General features: G+C 32.5%; 4 protein-coding genes and 1 non-coding gene across 5 annotated transcripts; 2 read left to right on the forward strand and 3 right to left on the reverse strand.

Annotated features, from left to right (window-relative positions):
* The first annotated feature begins 652 nt into the window (after positions 1-652).
* Positions 653-3,168, forward strand: LOC141591647 (F-box/LRR-repeat protein At1g67190). Its single transcript, XM_074412049.1, has 2 exons — positions 653-865; positions 1,413-3,168. Exon 2 carries the CDS (start codon positions 1,561-1,563, stop codon positions 2,821-2,823), a length of 1,263 nt encoding a protein of 420 aa, XP_074268150.1. The 5' UTR covers positions 653-865; positions 1,413-1,560; the 3' UTR covers positions 2,824-3,168.
* A 649-nt stretch (positions 3,169-3,817) lies between these two features.
* Positions 3,818-3,889, reverse strand: TRNAC-GCA (transfer RNA cysteine (anticodon GCA)). The gene has a single exon. It is a non-coding gene; the product is annotated as a tRNA-Cys (tRNA).
* Positions 3,890-4,705: 816 nt separating this feature from the next.
* Positions 4,706-5,050, reverse strand: LOC141589692 (uncharacterized). Its single transcript, XM_074410322.1, has one exon. The coding sequence runs from the start codon at positions 5,048-5,050 to the stop codon at positions 4,706-4,708; it is 345 nt and encodes a 114-aa protein (XP_074266423.1).
* LOC141589693 (uncharacterized) lies at positions 5,049-8,125 on the reverse strand. Its single transcript, XM_074410323.1, has 4 exons — positions 8,046-8,125; positions 7,079-7,319; positions 5,462-5,673; positions 5,049-5,361 (listed from the first exon to the last, which is right to left on the reverse strand). The coding sequence occupies exons 1-4, from the start codon at positions 8,123-8,125 to the stop codon at positions 5,064-5,066; spliced, it is 831 nt and encodes a 276-aa protein (XP_074266424.1). The 3' UTR covers positions 5,049-5,063.
* A 4,567-nt stretch (positions 8,126-12,692) lies between these two features.
* On the forward strand, positions 12,693-14,327 carry LOC141590871 (CEN-like protein 2). Its single transcript, XM_074411396.1, has 4 exons — positions 12,693-12,960; positions 13,475-13,536; positions 13,785-13,825; positions 13,940-14,327. The coding sequence occupies exons 1-4, from the start codon at positions 12,763-12,765 to the stop codon at positions 14,155-14,157; spliced, it is 519 nt and encodes a 172-aa protein (XP_074267497.1). The 5' UTR covers positions 12,693-12,762; the 3' UTR covers positions 14,158-14,327.
* The last annotated feature ends 9,597 nt before the right edge of the window (positions 14,328-23,924 follow it).

Below are 23,924 nucleotides of genomic sequence, written 5' to 3' on the forward strand. Positions count from 1 at the left end.
CACAAAAATTTCAATTAAAATGTCAATATTAACTATAAATTATGAAAATTTGATGTAATTTCTAAGGTTACATAAATTTGGGAAAACAATATATTTAATATACAAAAATCATTTAAGAATATAGATAATATCTTTTAATATTATAGATAAGTGAACTAAATTAATTTATAGATAAATGAATTAAATTAATGTCATGTAATAATAAATTAATGCCGGTTAACAAAATGAGCGGAAAAAGGGGGATTGTCGTTTTCGGTAGGAACAGTGATGATAAGAGACGGGGTAATTGGGTATGAATGTGTATGTGACATTTGGGTTATGGGGCCTGAGGTGGGCTTCAAATGTCTGCGTGGCTTTTTTTATCCTACGTGGCATTGTCTACGTGGACTTAATTGAACATTTTAGGTTAGCCTTTTAATAGTATTTATAGATGAGCACAAGATTATTAACCAAGAAACATACCAACAATCCAACATCAACTTCTACAATTTTTTTTTATTGTCAAAAAAAAAAAAAAAAAAAAAAAACTTCTACAATTTTTTTTTTTTTTTTTTGACCAAAAAAAAAAAAAAACAATTAAAGATGACAATTAAACCAAGGGAATAATGGCCCGCCGCATTTTCTAAATGGTTGGCGAGTCTCTCTCCCAGACATACGCCTTTTATCATTGCCTTTTCTACTCAAAAATTGACCTTTTCTCATTTCTCTCTTCATTTTTTCACTCTTAAAATTCATACCTCATCTTCCAACAAACTCTAATTTCATCAATTTCAATTGCATTTTTTGGCTTTGATTTGATGATTTCCAGGTGTTTTTGAATCAATGCTTCATCTGGGCATTCTTTGATTGCAATATTCTCAATTGGGTATGTCTTAATTTCCCATTTTTGTTTACATTTCATATTTTTTCATGAGATTAGGTTAGTTTTATGAATACCCAGATGCTGATTTCCATGCTTTGATTCGTATGATTGCTAAATTTTGGATCTTCATGTGTTTGAATGATCGTTTATTTAATTCATTTAATTAATTGGTCTTCTGTAAGGCCGTTTTACACCGATATAGTCTAAAATGGATCCAGTAACTGAAAATATGGTTAGAAAAAATAAGAAAAACGGTTACTAAAACCCGTTTTAGACAAACTATTGTTAAGACCGTCTTATACAAGAATTTGTGTTGATATTGATCTAGGGTGAAGAGATTGGACATGATTGTTGTTGTGATGATGATGATGAAAGTTTTTTTGTTAATTTTGCAGAAGAATTAGATGATGATTTGATTATTGACAAATTATTGTTAAGGCCGTCTTATACAAGAATTTGTGTTAATATTGATCTAATGTGAAGAGATGGGACATGATTGTTGTTGTGAATTGTGATGATGATGATGAAAGTTTTTTTGTTAATTTTGCAGAACAATTAGATGATGATTTGATTATTGACAAATTGGGATGGATAGAATTGTAATAAAGATGTGATCTTTTGTTGGGTTTGAAGAATTAATCCCCTAAATTGTGCTATTAATTATTTGTGGGGGTTGATTGGTTTTCGATACGAGTTATATGATGAAGAATCTTCCTTCTGAAGTGATTGGTAACATATTATCACGAGTTGGGGTTGCTAGGGATGTTGTGCTTGCTTCAGCAACTTGTCGAAAATGGAGGGATGCTTTTCGCAATCATCTCCATTCTCTCACATTTAATTTCAATGATTCACCTGTTTATCGCGATTTATTGACAAGCCAAATTGAGATCATAATTACATTAACGATTTTTCAAACTAATGGTTTACAAGGGTTGTCAATTATAATGGATGATGGTGATGAGTTCTCGGCTTCAACTGTCGCCGCTTGGTTAGTGTATACTAGGGAAAGTTTGAAGAGCTTGTATTACAATGTCCGGACTAACCCTAGTATTAATATTCTCGATATTTGTGGTAGACGAAAGTTGGAGAAGTTGGTCATTGTTCACAATACCATCACGGGAGTAGAACCTAATTACCAGAGGTTTCCTTGCCTTACATTGCTTTCACTTAGTTATGTATGCATTTCGGCATTGGATTTGAGTCTTCTCTTGAATGCTTGCCCAAAGATTGAGTCTTTATCCCTTATTAATTTGGAGATCACCTTGTCGGATTCTCAAGTGACTGTTGAGTTGAATAGTCCAACATTGAAGAGCATTTATGTGGAAGCAATTAGTTTGGATAAATTTATTTTGGAGGCGGACTGTCTAGAAGATTTGCACTTGAAAGATTGTGCCATGGAGCAGTTTGATCTAATTGGAAATGGGGGATTGAAGCTTTTTAAATTCGACGATGTTAGTGTTATACATCTTGATTTAGGCGAAACGGTTGAAAATCTTGAAGTTGTTGATGTTAGCAATTTCACATTTAGTTGGTTCAGGTTCTTTCAAATGATCTCAAGTTCGACAAATTTGAAAGTTCTTCGGCTTTGGGATGTGGCGTTTGAAGATACCGAGGAGGTTGTTGATTTGGAGGCTATTGCGAGAACCTTTCCCTATTTAAGCAATCTTTCGTTTATTTGCGATTTGAGGGAGCATTTGTTTCACTTCGTGGAGGAAGGTCCTTATAAAATGCACAATTTAGCGGTTTTGGAAGTTGGTTGGACTGCAATTCACGAGGAATTCTATCCATTTCTGGAAAATTTGCTGGAAAAATGTCCCAACTTGAAGAAGCTGATTATTCACGGGACAGTTTCTGATGCCAAAACGCAGAAAGAATGTCAAACGTTAGCAAGCTTTACTTCCTCTATGGTTCAGCTAATGCGACAGTATAATCATGTGGATGTGCACTTTGAATACGAGTAGAACATCAAGTCTCTTCTCGAATCTGAGAATGCTCTTATGGTTGGCTAAATGAGAGAACCTTTGATTTGTGTAAATGGCATTATCATCTTATACTTTCTATTGTGTGAAAGTTATTTGCTGATGTCAGCTTGCTTTCTGAGAAGTCCTTGGACGACGGAACTCCTTGGCTGGTTTGAAATACGTCGGCAAAAAAAAAAAAAAAAAAACTGTCTCTGCAACTTTAACAAAAGAACAGGGTGATAATTGTTTCTATTTCTGCTTGCAGTATATTTCTGTAAATTTCTTGTACTTTTCGGACTCGTTTATTTTATCTTATTTATATCATTCAATTAATTTTTTGGAATATACATTAGCACAAGCTGTTTGCTGATCAAGTGGATAATTGTTGGTAGTGTTTGATAAGGTTTGTATTATTCTGTACTGTATCATAGAGCTGGCCAACAAACAGGCTGTGGTTCAGGCCTCGTCTGCCGAACTGAACGGGGGGTGGCTGTGTGGGTCACATATTTTGTTGCTTGCACTAGGTGTGGACCGGCCACTCGACCAGGGTTCAGCACTGAGTCGGTTTAGTGTTGGGTTTTCAAGCCCGGGATGGAACCAAGCTGTCATCGGCTGACATTGGTTATAGTTAAATTCTCTTTCTCCACCAGCTCCTGCTTTCGTCATTCTTCATTACTTTTGTACGAGATCGTTCATGTTGGGATCAGTCTAATTAAGTACTACTATATAGGAGTAGTTAAACGAGTAAAATATCAAACATTAATGAATTCAGCGGGTAGTAGGATTTATGAAAAACTGAGAAGAGGGGCATTGGGTAATCGGAGAACTAGGTAAACGACACAGATCGCAAAAGAGGGGAAATCGAGTATCGGTCACTACTCACAAAGTCACAAGGCCTGAAAAGATATAAAGGGAACAAGTTTCAAAAACCGATAGCAAAACTTCCTCAACCCAAAAAAAAAAAAAAAAAAAAAAAAAAAAAAAAAAAAAAAAAAAGGCCCAACCGGGTTCGAACCGGTGACCTCTTGATCTGCAGTCAAATGCTCTACCACTGAGCTATGGACCCACGTTGTTAATAAAGGAGAGTATTTATTACCTATCCTGTGTAAGTCTAGGTTGCCTTAAGAATTATCTATGCCTTCTCTTTACTGTGTTACAAATTTACCATTCAGACATTCACATTACTCTTTAAACCAAACCATAACATCATTAAAATTCAATTTTGTTTTTTTTTTCGATATTTTGAATTAAAGTTAGTCAATTCTATGGAATATGAAGTAGTAATGTAGGAGTATAATAAATCTGATTTAATAGAACGGTGGTAAGAAAAACAAACTTTAATGCAAGCTAGTGAGAATTCGAAACTCAGAAAGATACGTCCAATTGTTCATTATCCTTTCTTCAGGCGAATTGCATATAAGAAGGTTTGTTGACGGAAATATAAGAGTAATTTACATTAATTACAATAATCTACCTTTTGCAAATTGAAGCTGACCTAAAGTCCAATTTCAAGTTTTATGTTCACATTTTTTAAAATTCTTTCCTTTTAACTTTGTTTTGTAGGTAACAATTAACTAGTTTAGGTACCAACTCAACCGTTGAGCTATCACACTTTTATGTCTCATCTTCTGTTCAACCGATGAATGTGTCGCACGGAAAAAAATATTAGATAAGAGACGTGACACAAAATGGGACCGAGGATCTCAACCAGCAACCCAATTGCATTTGCTATTTAATCAGTCTTGGATGGTATTAAACTAATAATGAATTATAACATCTCAAACAAGGGCAGCATCAGATAACAGAACAAATATGACCAGTTTCAGAAACAATCCATCCAAACAAAAATAGTTTCATCATTCATGAACCATATAAGGTATACTTAAAAAGAAGGGTCTTCTCCAAAGAAAAGGGACTTGAAGATAATTTCACAGGTTGCCGGGTCATGTATGAAAAGATGGCCCCCATATGGAACTTCATGGCATTGAATCCATGGCAGTCGTTCTGCAATATAGCGTTGCAATTCCACTGCGACAATCCCATCTTCGCGACCAATCCACATGTGAACCGACTTGCTGTTTTCAGGATACGGGCTGTTTAAATCCAACGGGTCAAATCCCCACTGCCCGAATGAGACTACAATGTCACGGTGTAACGACTCATATGCACCTTGCTGCTCTACCATGTCCTGCACATTTACAAATTTCCAGTCATTAGTCCCACACATTAATATAGTGAAACTAGATGAGCGAGGCAAGAAATCGTGCCTCATCAGGAGTTGGCAAGTCCGACAAAGCTTCTAAGATCATTTGATCGCTCTTGTTAAAAGCTGTAGGGTTAGTCTTCTCAATGTAATCGACTGTAGGGAAAGGAAACCATCTCTGAAGGATCCAAGCTAATTTCGGGACATGGTGGACTATGCGAAGTCTCCATTGGTCCAACATCGGCAGCTTTGTATAGATGCCGTTGCACAATGCAGAAGGAAGTGACGGCCACCAGTAATTGACTACTGGAACACCAAGCATTACACCAGCTAGCCTGCAATAACATTCCGTTTCAGAGAACATCATTATATAGCCTTCAACTATATAATGTGAGCATTTTAAGAAGATGAGTATCTAAGTACAGCGGAATATACCTGTGTGGAATGTATCTAAGACAGCCCCAAACAGGGTAGCAACCAATGGAAAGTCCGATGACATAAAACTTGGATCCGAGCTCAAGTTGATCAGCAAGATCCTGAATATCAAAAGCATCAGTCTTTGGTGAGCGGTTTGGGTTGGGATCACTTTCCGCATATCCTGGTCTGTCGAATGTAATGATACATATTCCCTTCTCTTCCAACCACTCCTGCAAGAAACTGCATGCATTAGCATCTCCTTTATAAAATCACAAACAAGTAATAGAGAGAAGTCAAATTTCATATTTTCAGTTTCTGTATTGACAAACATTTTCTAGGGCTGAGCAAAATTATACGATACGGTTTTGTTATACGTATCAGATACGCTATACGAATTTATTTATACGGATTTCCGGATATCCGATACGAATTTCCGGATATACGATACGGTTTTTAAAAAACTGTATCGGATAAGGATCGGCAAAATATGAAACCGGATATACGGTATCCGATACCGTTGCCTTTTTTCTAGAATAAAATATTAAAATATATACATAAATCACAAAATATCCAATATGTTGGTGATTAAACTTTATAAGTTATTTACTCTTAATAACTTTTTAAAACACTTTTAAGTTACTAAAAAAATCAATAATCTTATCTTTATTAATTCAGAAGACAATACTCAATCCAAGGCGTGCCACGTCATTAATTCAGTTTTTTTTTTTTTTTTTTTTTTGGAAATACATGTTATGGTGGGACCCGTTAGTGTGCAATGTATTTATTTCTTCAGAATTCCGGCTATACAAACATGCGACAAATCCCGTCTTAGAACAAATACTATGAAATAATACTATGATATAATTTTATACATTCCAAATAAATGAAATTAATGGCATATAAGCGGAATGAATTACAAATCGGAATAAATGAAACTAATTACAAATAAATGAATTACATAATTTTAAAAAAATAATAATAATAAAATTACATAATTACGAGAAGAAATTACATTTAATTACGGGATTGAATTACATATAATGCGAATAAATTACATGCATAATTTATAAAAACTAGATAGTACGATATTTGTAACAAGTTTAAACATTGCATGTGAACACGTTTTTTAAAAAAAAAACATCCTTTGTTATTTCCTCTTAAACCATTGCATGTGAACACGTATTTGTAACAAGTTTAAACATTAATTATGTAGATCGCTGATTTAGACCAACTAGATAGATACAATAAAAATGCCAAAAAAAAAAAATTATCCAAAAACATTAATACCGGCCCAAATACATACCCGTGCAATTTTGCACGGGTTTAAAACTAGTCACACATAGAAAAGAAAAAAAATATATTAAATTACATAAGTGAGGCTGCAAACCGGATACCGGATATACGGTTTCCGAATATACGGAAAAACCGGAAAATTTCACCGCTTAACTTCTCAGTATAAGACTAAAATCAACTTGAAAAAGAAGGCAAACGAAAGAAATCCATTCATGGCATTGTTAATTATTATCAATCGAGTTGTTAAGATGAAAAAAATTGATTTTTTTTTCCATGCAAAATGTGAACAATAGTGACAAAAACCCAATTGCATGAAATATTTTAAAAGCGAAGAGTTCTTACATCTGACATGGGAATATAAGTGTGTTTTGAGGTACAAAATCCATGAGTAACAATGACTTTAAATCTGGCATCTTCAATTGAAGCTCCTCTTAATTTATAAGCTAAGTACCTTCCATCCCTCAGTTTGATTCTGGGTGAAAAAACCGGAGGACCATTAACCGATCCACATATCTTTTGAGCAGGAGGCTTAAGTATCTGGTAGATTAACACACATATCAAAACTGCCACAACTACAACAAATCTGCAGCAGGAAGAACCAAATTATCTTATTCGATCATCACAATTGTACATGAAAATTCCATCAAAGAAAATGTTAGGTAATCGAAAACTAGTGTAGAACTCTCATACGGACGGGAGCTTAAAAAAAAAAAAGGTGTGAAAAAAAAAATCAATTTTAAATGTCTTGAGGTCCTAAGCGACCCACTTGCTCGTTCCCCTCGAGCAACCTTTGCTCCTACTACTCTCGTAGCAATGGTAATCGAAACTAGGTTACTTAAAGTTCGGCTGCGGGGTCGGCCTAACCTATTTTGTAAAGGAAAATGAGTTAGCGCCACCCGGTGGTGCCCAAATGACTTAGCGCCACCCGGTAGCGCCCAATCTCGGCGCCACCCTCTCACATGCAATAAGTGGGGACCCCAATAATAAAAGGTGCATGATAGAGGGTGGCGCCAGGTGATGTTGTATCATTATATGTCAAAAACATAAGTTCATAGTTTCGGCTTAAAAGGTGAAGTGCCGGAGTGTCATAGATCAATAAATTAAAAACACACTAATTTCTCACCATTTTATGTAAATTTTTCTTGCTTGTTGAAAATACTTGGTCAGTTCACATCAAGGTTAAAATGGGTTGGAATTTAAATATATAATAAAGATAATACAAACAAAAGAAGACATATAACTGCACCATTCATGTTTCAACAAATAATCAAAATTAGTAAGAGTTGTAACTGATGTTATAAGTTGTTACAACTTCAGAAAATTCCAATTGCCTTTGACTCTTTCAGCATAGTTTTCATCAGGAAAGCATGACAACCCGAACATAAACATATTTTCTGCATGGATTACGGAGTTGAAATTACCCTGTAAGATTTTTGAACTCACACACTAATCCACGATCACCTCTCTTTTAACTTAATTGGGCGAGAATGCGAGTATTAAACATGGATACTTATACAGATGTCGGCTTTAACACGATTTAAAGTTTAAATCTTTAAACAAAATATTATTAAGGTGAAATTGAGAGATCTTCGAGATGTAAGATTTGAAATCATCAAAAATCAAACTATTTGCTTTCAAATTCCAATCTTTTCTTCTACTTTGGCCCTGTTCTTTTGAACTTAATTTCAGTTCTAATCGATTCGATTCAGCTTCATTCGATTCGATTCAGTTCACTCAATTGATTCGATTCGATTGATTCGATTGAATCGATTCGATTGATTGATTGATTCGGTTTATTTCAACATTACTATTATTATTCTTATTGATATTCTTATTATTATTTTTATATTAATGTATTTACTATTGTTGTTATTATTATTATTATTATTATTATATTATTTTTATATTTATTATATTACTATTATATTTATTAATAATTAATTCGTATTGTTTATATTATTATATTTATATTTAATACATTTATTATTATTATTATTATTATTATTATATTATATTTATTATTTTATTAATATATTTATTATTATTAATATTATTCATAACATATTTATTATTATTATTATATTTAATATTATTATATTAATAAGTTATTATTTAATATTTATTATTTTATTAATATACTCATTATTAATATTATTAATCACATATTTATTATTATTATTATATTTAATATTATTATGTTAATAAGTTATTATATTAGACCTATTATTATTATTATATTATTTATTTTTTAGTTATTATTATTAATATATTATATTATTATTAATAATGTTATCATTTATATTACTAATATATTATTATTATTATTATAAATTTATTTATTATTATATTAATATTTTATTTTTTTATATATCTTATTAGATTATATTAATATATTATTATTATTAATGAATAATATTATAATAATATTTGTTATTATTATTATTGGTATTATTTTTATTATAATATTTATTATTATTATTATTATTATTAAAATAATAATAATAATAATAATAATAATTTTTATTATTATTTCGATTGATTCGATTGATTGATTCGATTCGATTCGATTCGACTCCATTAAGTTCGATTCGATTCGATTCGCTCCATTCGATTCGATTCGATTCGATTCGACAATTTCGATCAAAAGAACAGAGCCTTTGTCCAATAAGCTTCTTTCTTTTATCATACAGCATAGTTATTCCATGCTCCATACATATTTATAAAGGATCGAGTAGATCGTTATCACTACAACGAAAACGCGAAAAGCGGCGGAAAATTCCGCCAGTAACCTTTGGCGCCATTGACTTGGTCAACGCGCCAAGTAGTCCTGACGGATCTTGACGGAAATTCCGTCAGAAATCCGTCAATTTCCCGCGTTCTCTGACGGCGCTGTTTTTCCGTTAATAAACCGCGTTAATACGAGGGCAGGACGAGTCTATAATCATAAAAGTATAAAACCAACTTGTGATAAGAGGAGTAAACGAATATCCCAATAAACATATAATATGGACCACCTAGCAACCTCATTATTCTGATATGCAACAACTCACTCACACATTAATGTTATATAGCATGTCAACATGAGATACTAGGAGCATAATATCAACAACTTAAAAAATGTATAGTTATAACATCTAAGGGATTACAATGAGTGCTAGAACTTCCATCTATAGTAACCCACTCTTGTCATTTACTAGTTCAAGTATGATAAAGTGACTAAAGTCTGAATCCCTTTAAATGAAATGACTACTCACTACGTGATTAATTCTTCTAATAATGACATTTTTTTTCCACTTTTAAATAAGAAAATATAAGATTTGTTATTGGTGGAATAATTACTTTATACTCCAAAACTCCATCCTCAAGAGATAAGCTAAATAACAACAATTGGTCTCCCTTGTGACGGGTTACCATTTGTAACGGATATTTTGTGAGATAAAATGGTAACAAAATGGGTTAGTGGAGAAAGGGGACCACATGAATAGTGTTGCAGAGAGAGAAAAAGTGGGTACATTGTGAGGTAAAATGGTATCCGTCTTCAGCTTATGACGAATATGTCATGTCTTCAATGAGAATTTGTGAAATAACAATGACTTGGTATATTTGGAAACACAAATTCTTGTTTATGACGAAGATATCCGTTTTATTGTTAGAACAGGTCAAGTATTATTCACTTGCATAGATGAACAAAAAAAAATAATATATAGGGAATAGCAAAACTTTAACCCAACTTTATAAATAGCGTGGTATACTTGATCCGTTTTAATTATAAAATGGATAATTCCGTCTAATGGAGACATACTAGTTTCGAAGTTAGAATTTGATTATTTACAATATGCACTCTTTTGTTCTAAGGTTTTTAATAGGAATAATTATAACGGTAATAGGAATAATTATAATAGTTAGGCCTCAACCATCAACTTAAGATTTTGGTTGAGATGGTTCATCTATCATTGGTATCAGAGCCCTCACGGGTTCGAATCCTGGCAACCTCAAAACTTCTCAAAATCTCTCAAAGCGTAATAGGAATAATAATTATAATAGTTGGGCCTCAACCATCACTTAAAGTTTTGGTTGAGATAGTTCATCTATCAGTTTTGCCATATATGCAAAAGTCCCTAGTGCCTTTGGTAGCTTCAGAATGTTGAGGCAGCATTACTAAATTCTTCTTGTCTTGGTTTTGGAGTTTAAATAATAGAAAGAGTTGTGGCCGTCAATAAATTTAAGAAAAATCCCCCTTTTTTTTTCTGTATTTGAAATGTTGATGCTCTAAATCATAAGAAAACAAAATGATGTGATAACTTAAATATATATGGAGACATGAGATGAAAAGATTAGGACATAAATAAAAAATGTCATTGCTTAAAATAATGATTCAATAGAATGCACACACATACACTCACCTCTAAATTGAACAGATTCTTAAAAATTCAATTTATCATTCTGTGTTTAAAGGGTTAGAATATGTCTTAAATCACTTAAGTCCCTTTCGAATGACCCGGTGTGAAGGTCTTTTGTTACTAGACATAGCAAACACGTCGTTAGTGAATTACCTTAACGTTCTTTATTATTTCTTACATCCGTTATAGCAGAAAGTTTATACCAAAAGACATACAAATAACTTAACTAATTTATTGGTTTATGGGGTGTTTGGCTCACATAATTTTGGCAGAAGGTATGGGTTTAGAATGCACTAAATGTAGATTTGGCGTTTGTTTCGAATCAAATGAGAGAATAAAGAAAAAAATAACAAGTGTTTTTTGAGTTAGGTAATCCAATATATTTTTTTATTTAGAAGTTTTTCCAAAAATTAAAAATAATCATAAAATAATGTTTATCCTCAAAACATGAAAAAACTTTAATTACTTTTGTCCAACAATTTTTTTTATATAAAAAAAAATATATTAAAAAATATTGTTAAGAATAAAAGTATAAAAGTTTAAAACTAATTGCATATTCAAAAGATAAAAATTTACGAATTTTTTTTTAAACTAGAAGATAAACATACAAGAAAATATTGATAATCATTACAAAATTGAACCAAAAAGAAGTTATAGTTTCAAACTCAACTAACACAAATTCTTGTTTGTGACGTAATATATCCGCTCTTGAGTGACGATCCATTTTTACCTCACAAAATCTCCACTTTTTCTCTCTCTGCAACACTATTCATGTGGTCCCCTTTCTCCACTAACCCATTTTGTTACCATTTTAACTCACAAAATATCCGCCACAAATGGTAACCCGTCACAAGGGAGACCAATTGCTCAACTAATACCACCATGATTTGATTCTTAATTTCAAACCGATACTTTTTATGAATCAAACACCCCTAAGCTAAAATAAGTTGTCCACATTTTACTGATGCCTTAATTGAGATACAATATCAACCATGAGTCCATGACCTTTTGGCCCTACACCAAACCAAAGAGACAATATCAACCATGACTTTTGGCCCTACACCAAACAAACAAAAAATCACACCCAGGTTGAATAATTAATCGTTACAAGGTTAACTAAATAACGAGCCACTTGATTCTAATCACGTCTCTGAAATTACTAAACTTAATAATTTAATAAAAATAATCTAAACTTAAATGTATGGAGTAGGAACTTATTAAACTCATTGCTTTTGATATGAAAATTATAGAATCTAATCAGGGGCGAACCCAGAAATAAAATTTTGGGGTAGCGAATTTTTTTTGATGTTATTTTACACTTATGTTAAGGTGCATATTTAAAAAAATTGGGATGACAAAAATCGATAATTTTAATCATTTTTTGGGAATTTGGGGTAGTGAGTGCTACCCTTTGCTACTATGTAGGTTCCCCCCAAATCTAATGTAGCTCATCAACTAAATTAACTACTTACTAGTCTAATTAATTACTTTGAAATTTCAACTTTATTTTCAACAAGTGTATATATAAGAGATGTCATCTTCCATCCAATGGCATCAAGACAACTTCTTCTATAGTTTCTATTCTTGAAAATCCCCTTTAACTAAAAACGTATATTTAGCAAATACATGGCAAATAAGCCAAGTCCCCTCATAATAGGAAGAGTAGTAGGGGATGTCATAGATCCCTTTCATCCAACTGTAAGAATGTCTGTCACTTACAATACCAAACAAGTTTGCAATGGCCATGAACTCCTCCCTTCCTCTGTTACACTTAAGCCTAGGGTTCAAGTTCATGACGGCGACATGATTTCCTTCTTCACTTTGGTATCTTATCAATATACACATATGATGTCTGCATTTCTTATTTATAAAGTCACAGTCGATTATTGATACATTACAAGAAACACGCGTTTTTGCGACTGCTTTTTTGGGATCACCTCCAAAAACGGTTGCAAAATAACATTTTCGACATATGTAGTATGTAGTTTTCACTACGAGTCATCTAAAACAGCTTATTTATGTTTCCGGTATGACTGTTTAGGCCTTTAGGGCAACGTTTTAACTTGAAATTTCTAACTTATACACTTTAACTTTACACAAATTTTGTGTATCGGTTTTACACTAAATTAGTGTAAAATCACCTTACACTTTTTTTTAACAGCTATCTATGTTTTAGTAAAAAGTCTTTACAGGATGATTTTACCCTAATTTATGTAAAACCATTTTATAATTACTCGTATATGCAAAGCTTATGCTATCATAAAACTCTCTCTATATATTTATTATGCATTTACATATCTAATTTGAAAGCCCTAACTTTTTATTTTAATTTTTGTAGATAATGACTGACCCAGATGTTCCTGGACCAAGTGATCCATATCTAAGAGAACACCTACACTGGTAATATATAAATGCTCCTGACTACTTCCTTCGTTCTCATATGATCTACCCATTTTATTAAAATACTACACTCATAGATTCAACAAATGGGTAGATCATATGAAAACGGAGGAAGTACAACTTTATATAAGAAAACTTCTGCTACTTGTATAACTGTAAAATGTAGAAGGAAACATAAATATTCTATATTTCTATGTATTTCTTTACATTTGGGGATGTTTTTACTGATTAGTTAGATTATCTTACAGGATTGTAACAGATATTCCAGGCACAACAGATGCTACTTTTGGTAAGACAATCAACATATGTTATTATCTTGATTTTATGAACTCGACTTAATTTTATTGATTAAAAATATATATAAAGATTTAAAATATTTGTTATAATTTGAATGGTTTTATAGGAAATGAGTTGGTGGCCTATGAAATGCCAAGGCCAAACATAGGCATCCACAGGTTTGTATTTCTCCTATACAAGCAGAACCGTAGGGCGAGTGTCACGGTCCCAAGCTCTCGAGACAGGTTCTGTGCCCGCCAGTTTGCTGAACTGAACAACTTGGGGCTTCCCGTGGCCGCTGTCTACTTCAATTGCCAAAGGGAAACCGCTGCACGAAGGCGCTAGTTAACTAATCATCATGTTTATTGTTAATAATGGCACTTATGTATTCCATATTATATATGTTAAATCAGTATTTGGTGTCTTGCTTAGCCAAATACAAAGTACATATCATCTTATCGTTGATATGTATGCATGGAAATTCTCGTATAAAACGGTCTCTGATCATCATATTTAAAATAAGACGGCCAATTTTAAAAGAGAATTTATTGCTTTAATTTAAAAATAAAAATAAAAAATTAACAACAATTATCTGCAAATAAGACTTTGCAAGGAATTGCAACTGTGTGTTTAGTCTCTCACTCTCTCGGTCGGAAAAAAAGGACTATATCACCGGTTGTATAGGAACATTATTAGGGCAGAGTACGGATCGGGTATTTGATCCAAAGTGTTAGTTCGGATCGGATATCCATATTAAAAATCCTGAAGTTAGATATCCAATATCCAAACCAAATGTTTCGGATATCCAATGTTCGGGTATCCAAAACAATCGGATCGGATGCGGATATCCATCGGATATCCATACTTTAGAATTTACTTTAAAATTAAGTTTGAAACACGATTATATTCATAGTTTTACATGATGATTTTCTTTAGTATTCTTATTCCAATGTTCTCGACATAAAATTTAAGTACCACCTAGATATTTCTCTAATATTTTAAACATTAATTAAGTTGTTGTATCAAATAAAATTTTATTTTCTCGAAATTATACTAGAAAACTATAGGTTCGGATCGGATCGGATATCCAAATGTTTTAATTCTAATATCCATATCCAAACCAAAACCAAAGTTTTCGGATCAGATATCCAAACCAAATTTAACTTTCAGATCAGATATCCAAACATTCGGATCAGATTCGGATCGGATATCGGATCAGTTTGGATAATCGGATTTTTTGCTTTGCCCTAAACATTATACAACCATATCAAAACTAATTGAACTTATGTGTATTTCTTTTTTTGAGCTTTATAAATTATATTTTAATTCTTTGACATCAAAATTAAAATCTAATTGACCCGATATGTATTGTTTGTGAGTTTCATTATAAGTTTTCGAGTTCAATATTTATGTAAAGAAGCTCATAAACTTTACAATAAAGCTCATAAATTTTATTATAAAGTTCAAAAACAATACCACTAATTATAATACCTAGTGCTCTCGGCCTTATGTGTGTATGTATGTGTATGGCTAGGTTATTGTTTGCATTTTAGGGTTTCTATAGTTTCGTGCATCCCAACTTGTGATTCGTAAATGAGTATAATTCGAGTGCAAATTCTCATTTATGACGGTTTTTTTTTTCGTCATAAATTGTGACGGACCCAAATGTGACCGTTATTTGATAGGTAACATTTTAGAGTGGTTATATTGTATCTTAAAGTAGTCACATTTGTATCCGTCATAAGAGAGACCAACTGTAATTAGAGTTCCCTTGAACAAATTAAAATTAAAATGCTACTAGAGCTGCAGCCTTCAGAGCATGACATTGAAGCATGACATTCTTCCTTAATTTGTATTGTGCTCTTCATTAAAAGAGTACTCCGTATCATATAAGCAATCATTTGATTCCTGTTCCTTCTTAAATTATTGTTTCTTTGCACAAATATGAGGAATTGAGGATCCATCCTCCATACAGTTGTACTATAGTTATAATTAAGGAAAATATTACACAAATATATCATGAGATATTGAATTATGAACTCATAATTACCATACGTAGAGGATTATTGGTGTAATATTTTCCTTAATTAGCTCGTTATCATGTGCCGGGCACATAATTGAAAAACCCATTAATTAATTAAATTTAACATAGTTATGCTATACTTTTAATGGTGAGTGGGGAGTATGTATTATGATAAGGATTAATAATTTTTTTTTTTAAGAAAAACATAGGATAATATTTAATATGGAAATAATTTGGGAAGAATCTCATTTTTGGTAGTACGAGGAACCTTTCTCCTAGATATGCCCTTCCATCCATGTATAGAATTGAGCATTGAGCATTGAGCATTAAACTTAAATTTATCTTGTATGGAATACGGAGTATTGTTTAAGAAAACATTACGAGTTCAAATGTTACAATATCAAACTTTAATCAAACATACATCGTTTACCCTCTTCGAAGGAAATTTTGAATAATACTCCTATAATATTCTCTCTCCAAGTTTTATCAGTCTTCCGCTTTTAAGGGGAAGATATATATCACTTGAGGGAGTAACAATGAAGGCTAAGATCAATTAACTAATGGCAAATCTCACAAAAGGTATAGAGAAGGACAATGCGGTCATACAAAGGGAGATGATAGTGAAAATATAGTACTCCGTCCGTACCACACTAAAGGTAACGTAGGGAAAAATGAAGTATTTAAGAAAAAGTGGAAAAAGTAAGGGTAAAAAGGGAAAAGAATAGGTGGGGTATATAATTGTAGGTTTAATTGTGGGTTGGTAGGTGGGGTATATAATGGCATTTTGTGTAAATATCAAATGAGTATAAGGATAACTTAGTAATGTTGTGGGCCAAATAAGGAATGTTACATTTGGCGTGGTACGTCCGTTTATAGTAAGTGTTACCTTTAATCTGGTACGGAGGAAGTACGAGTTTAGGAGTTTGAGAAGAAGGTTGATTTTTTTTGGTACTATGGTAAGAAGGTTGTTAGTTGTTACCAAATATGGGTGAAATTTACACCTAGAGAGTTACCATATTTTGGGCCTACAATATTATTACGTGATCTGCGAAAATAGTACGGAGTTCCGGTACATCATTAATCACCAAGCTACAATAGTATTCTCTTTATTACATTAATTGGTCTTGGTATAGACGGGTGAGTCGTATAGACGGGTAAAGACCTCTAATAAAATGGGTAGGGGGACAAGGTGGGGCACCCCCCATGTGCTTCCCACTTTATGCAAATGGGTATTTTATAAAGGTAAATGGTATCCGTCTATACGTATAGACGGATAGTGTCCGTCTATAATGAGAATTTGTGTTATTACATGTACCCAGAAAAAGCTTATGTTCCCTAGGAAAAGAGCACACTTTACACACCAAAGAGTAACCAACATGTGGCATTGGCAGCCAAATAACCAATACAGTCCACTCATGTTCTATGCCTACAACGTACGGACTAAGAGCATCCACATTGAAGAGGATTCAGAGCATGCACATCCAAGAGGAGAACATCATCCTCTTATTTTTTCACTCTCCATCCCAAATTTTGACACATCACAATATCTTTCATCTCACTCATTTTCTCTTTTCTCCATCCTCTTCTTAAAACTCTTCTCATAATTTTTCCACATCAAAGAGGATCCTTATATTCCTCCTCTTTCAACCTTTTGTTAACAAAAAATAAAAAAAGAAACAAATTACATTCCACATGGTAGATGATGGTGGACTAGTGGGCACAAGGGCCAATATTGTACATCCTCTAAAAGTAGAGGAAGTCTTCCTCTTCCTCCTTCAAAGAGGACATCCAATGTTGATTCCACATTGAAGAGGACATCCTCTTAGATGAGAGAGAGTACTAAGAGGATGGTACTTCCTCTTCAATGTGGGTGCTCTCAACATCCTCTTAGATGAGAGAGGGTGCTAAGAGGATGTCCTCTTCAATGTGGAACTAATATTAATCATCCTCTTTGAAGGAGGAAGAGGAAGACTTCCTCTATTTTTAGAGGAAGTACAACCTAGGCCCTTGTGCTCATCCTCCTATAGAAATAATGCATGTCAACATTATTTTATTTAATTTTCAATAAAAAAAATAATTAAAATATGAAAAAGGAGCTAGAGAGGATCCTCTTTGATGTGGGAAAAAAAATAGAAGAAGAGAAGGAGGAGGATGTAGATAGTGGAAAATGAGTTGGATGAAAGAGAATGTGATGTGTCAAAAGGATAGAAGGAGAGGAAAGAAATAAGAGGATGATAACATACTCTTCAATGTACATGCTCTAAGAGCATTGGAAACAAAGAGGGCTCGTACTCCCCTTTTATTTTTCTCTCTCATCTCATATTTTCGACAACTCATCTTCTCTTTCCTCTAATTCATTTTCTATTATATCTTAAAGTTTTATTTATATTTCTGTAAAGTGTACAAGGACCTAAAATATCACAAAAGAATGCTTTAAGGACCTAAACAATAGTTAGAGAGTTTTAAGGACCTCGCCTAACGGTTTTAAAATCAACTTTTATTTTCCATCTACATCTACATTATACAAAAAATCAAAAACTACACATTAATTAATTAACCTCATCCTCACTCTCATTCAATTTTCTTAGTGGCTCAACATATCTCAACTCTATAATAGTTTAGTACTTAGTGCCACATAAACCCAGTATCCTACCACATAAGTATAACGCCATAACTTAATTTTTGTGAAATTTGAATCAGTCCATTGCAATGATATGTGTTTGGTGTGGTGGACTGGTGGGTTATCATAACGGAGCTCACGTAAATGACTCAAAACGATTTTAGTTTTGGACCGAAGCTTGAAAATTACCTGAATAACATTATCAAGAAAGAGCCATGAGCAAGATATTGGTCATATCGAATATGAGTCGGGTTAAAGTGTCAAATACGGGTTACAAATCGGGACAGGTCGATAGGGTAAAAACAATAGGTACTTAAAAATAAAACTGGTCAGTTGGTCACATAACACCCCACTTGCATAAATGAAACAAACCGTTTGTTAATTTCAATGCACTCCGTTTTTCTTTTGTGTACGATACTTGACCTGACTTAAGGTTAAGATGGGTATATTCGTCTTAAATGAAAATTTGCGGAGCAAGAAAATATGGGTAAAAATAGTCCCCAAAGACCTTTTTATTAATCATTTTTCTAAATCCAGTCTTTTTTTTAATCAAAAACTAACTTAAATTTAATAATAATATACTTTATTTATATTAAAAAAATATTACATTTATGTAAAATTGATTTCAAATATACTATATAAATATAAATATGAATACTTTAAGAATATCGTGCTTTATATGTTTTATTTCAACATTTAACGTAAACTTATAGTCGACTCTAGGGCCGAGCAAGCCGGGTCGGTTTTCAACCAAGAATTATCATGTCATTTCAAGTTCGAGTTAATTGGGCCGTAAGTTAAGATTTTCGAGTCCTAAACGTGAAAAAAAGGGATCGGGTCAAATTTTGACAGGTCTAATTAAGATACTTGGGTTAGGGTCGAGGCAACAGGAGTCGAGTCTCAATCATGAAATTGGCTAAACTATTTTTTTCACTATTGCTAGATTATATTCCGTCCGATCTGGATCGGTCTTAGATTCAATCTATTTCGTATATGATAAATACATTTAAATTACGCTAAATGTACTATATTGAATATATAGACGATTGTTTTTGTATAAAAATAATTGTTAATATTAATTTATAATGTCTTTTGAAGATAAAATCATCATTCATTTTATGATTTATTGACGATTAGCTTTTAAAAGTATAAAATTCGGTTCGACCTAAATTAACCAGTCTTACACCAGACCAAACCGAATACCAAAACCTAAAAAATGTGGACCGAGGACCGACCTAAAATTTTTTGGTCCGGTTTCAATCTAGACTAAATGGTTCGGTCCGATCTATTTTTCCGGTCTGCACCTACCACCTAAAGCTGCTCACCCCTAAATCGTAATTACAGTAATAAGTATCAAGACATGATAATAAAATAGATTAGGTAGATAATGGGGTGTTACAAAATTATTAATTCTAAAAACAGTGTACGATGAACATTGAGTAGAAATAGTTGACGGCAATTTTTCAATAAAAAGATTTAGTTGACAGCAACGTTGGCAGAGGTCCTTATAGCTTCACAAAAATACATTGAGTCCTTATTGCTAGATTATATCATAGTTTAGGTCCTGAATGTTGGGTTTAGTCTATATTTCTCTACAATGAAGAGTTTTACTCCTCCTTTTTATCTACCTTTTATTTCACTAAACACTACTTTTATACTAACAAAAACTAATTAAACTTAACATTAATATGGAGTATATATTAACTTTCTATGATCCATAATTAAAATAATATTTTTATTTTGAATATTTTTTTTAGTCTAAGATAAAACATTACTCCGTAACTAATAAGATAAGAGAAAATAAAAGGACGATCAAGTGTGAAAAAAATATAAACTTGTTAAAGACAAAGGTATCCGTCTTAAATCTTAAAACGGTTAAGTACATACAAAATCACATGACTACTGCCTAGAAAATATCAAAAGTTGTGTCTTTATTAGCATCGTGTGGTAATATTTGGATCTATTTTATCTATAAAACTAATACTCCATCTTAAGTAAGACTTATTCGTACAAAAATATGTTGAAATCAGACTTTATTTATGGAGAAAAAAATTAAGATTTTTGATTAAGTTGTTTAGTCTATAGAAAATTTACACCAAATGAAGAACTCCATGTAAACTATTACTCTAATACTGTTAATACATACGGAGTACTATAGAAAATGAAAAAAATAAAGTAAAGTGGCACATGGGCCAAGGTAAGAAGGCCCTGTGGGCAGAGAGTTTACCCCATACTCCCTCCATTTAACTCTACTTTGCATGTTTCTCTTTTGCATACTATTTACAAGCGGACATTCAACTTCAATTTTCTCTCAATACATAAGTTAAAATATATTTATGTGGGATCTTATTTGATTCGTTTTTAAGAGTACATTAAAAATATCTAACTTTTATAATTTTTACAAATACGTAGCTAAAGATATTTACCGCGTAAAAGTCGCGTTGACAAACGTGATAAAGCAAACATGTAAAGTGGAGTTGAATTGAGGGAGTATTTACAAGAAGTTGAAAAGGGGTGTGCATTGAAGAGTTGCCCTTTTATTATGAAAGAGAAATTAAACGGGTGAGAAAAACTCTTCAATGTCAATGCTCTAATTCCGAGCCGATACTCTCTTATTTTCGTGTCTCATCTTATAACACCTTTAGGGGGTGTTTGGTTGGGGCTTTTGGAATGGATTGGAATGGATTCAATCCATTCTAGTGTTTGGTTGGAGGTTTTTGAAATGGAGTTAGATACCCAATGGATTCTAACTCCATTCCATCCCCTTGGAATCTCATACCCATGTTTCTACTCAAGTTTCTAACTCCATTCCATATTATTACTACCTTTATATCCATTCCAAGGTCGAACCAAACACTCATGAGCAAGTATGGGGTTCTAACTCTATACCACTATAGTATCACAATCCATTCCATACCATTCCAATACTTTGAACCAAACGACTCCTAATTTATGATGTATTATCCTCTTAGACCATCCCCAAACAGAGGTCGCGTTAATTAGGTCGCGACCCGATTTTTCTCTTAATCCCACTTTCACCCTCCCAAGCAGAAGGTCACGACCTAGGTCATCAACCCAATCATTTTTCACTTTCCAACCAATTAAATCTCTCTACATTATATCACCTTTTCATATATATATATATATATATATATATATATATATATATATATATATATATATATATATATATATATATATATAGAGAGAGAGAGAGAGAGAGAGAGAGAGAGAGAGAGAGAGAGAGAGAGAGAGAGAGAGAGAGAGAGAGAGAGAGTGGTTCTTCTAAGGCCACTACATCTAATAAGGCCTTAAGTCCTTATAAGAGCCCTTGGATGGAAGGGATGGAGGGATGAGATTACATCTCATTGAAGGGTCACAAATGAACCTCCATAATCTCCTTCCCTAATCCTTGTATAACTCTTCCTAATCTGTATAACTCTATCTCATTCTAATCTCCCAACCCACTCCCTCATTCACTTTCATTTCTCATTTCTCATTTCTCATTTCTCATTCACTTTCATTTCTCATTCTCTCTCAATAAATAAACCAAAAAAAAAAAACCTACACCCCAATCATCAACCCATCTTAACAAAAAAAAAAACCCATCAACTCCCCCTCACTGACCCCAAAACCGACACCCACCAACCGCCATTTCCACCACCATAGCCGCGCCGACAGCCCACTAATCCTCCTCCCTAATCACTCATAACTCCCTCCGTCCTTGCTCCCGCCTCATGTCGCGCCGACAGATCCCGAGCCCACCACCCCGACACCACCCACGACCACCATTCCCCACACTCCTTCCTCCTGCTTCCCCGACAACATTCCCGACCACACCACCCCTGCCAACCCGCCACACCTGCTAACCCGACCACCACCGCCGACAACACCACCGCCGACAACACCACATCCGTCCCAGATCTGAAATTTTGTTTTGATTTTGTTTTTTGTTTTTTGTACTCACAACATCCACAAGTACCTGAACTCATATTTGTTCCTCAAGTTTATAAACTTGTTTTATAGTTAAAACGACCAAAAGGATATTGTTTACTACATTCTTGCTTGAATTTGTTGTCGTGCAAATAGTATGTATATCATATTCATATGATAGTGATGGTATCGTGTGCTTTTTAGCCACTTAATTACATGAATACCTAATTTGTTTTTGTTATTTTTTTTTATTTTGTTATTTGGTTTTGATTTAGAAAGCCGGTTCTTGTTGTTTTTTTTTTATTTTGTTATTTTGTTTGATTTTGTTTTGATTCTTGTTGTTTTTTTATTTTGTTATTTTGTTTTGATTTTGTTTTCCTTAGATTTACGAGTTTTTTTGTTAGATTAACGGGTTTTTTTTTCCTTATTGGTTTTAGATTTGTTGATTTTAATTTTTCATATTTACTTGATTTTTATAAAAGTTACACTATTTATGACTAAAGTTATACACTTAAAACATTAAAGTTATACATCTTGTCTATTAAAGTTATACACTGCGTGCATTAGAGTTATACACACGATATTTAAATTTGGTTTTTTTTATTGTTATTTGGTTTATTTCAGATTTCGGGTTTGGTTGGGTTGTTGGTTTTTTGGTTTTATTATTCTTATTTGGTTTTTTGTTTTTGTTATTATGAGTTTTTTTGGTTTTTGTTATTTTTTTTTTTTTTCATATTTTTCATATTTATTGTTTGATTTTTTTACTATTTACGACTAAAGTTATACATTTTATGACTAAAGTTATACATTTTATGACTAAAGTTATACATTTTATGACCAAAGTTATACAAAAAAAGACTAAAGTTATACAAAAATTGGACTAAAGTTATACAAAAAATTGACTAGAGTTATACAAACTGTGACTAGAGTTATACATTGTATGACTAGAGTTATACAAACTGTGACTAGAGTTATACATTGTATGACTAGAGTTATACAAACTGTGACTAGAGTTATACATTGTATGACTAGAGTTATACATTGTATGACTAGAGTTATACGTATGTTTTGATTTTATTTTTTTTATTGTTTGGTTTTTTTACTATTTACGACTAAAGTTATACATTTTATGACTAAAGTTATACATTTTATGACTGAAGTTATACTCTTATGGAATAAAGTTATACAATTTTGGACTAAAATTACACAAATTTGGACTAAAGTTATACAATTTTGGACTGAAGTTATACAAAAATAGACCAGAGTTATACAAAAATGCACCAAAGTTATACAAAAAATGGACTAAAGTTATAAAAAAAATTGGACTAAAGTTATACAAAAATTGGACTAAAGTTATACAAAAATGAACCAAAGTTATACAAAAATAGACCAGAGTTATACAAAAATGCACCAAAGTTATACAAAAAATGGACTAAAGTTATAAAAAAAATTGGACTAAAGTTATACAAAATATTTGGACTAAAGTTATACAAAAAATGAACCAAAGTTATACAAAAATGAACCAAAGTTATACAA

This window comes from Silene latifolia, chromosome 7 (genome assembly GCF_048544455.1).
Source record: "Silene latifolia isolate original U9 population chromosome 7, ASM4854445v1, whole genome shotgun sequence".
NCBI lineage: Eukaryota > Viridiplantae > Streptophyta > Magnoliopsida > Caryophyllales > Caryophyllaceae > Silene > Silene latifolia.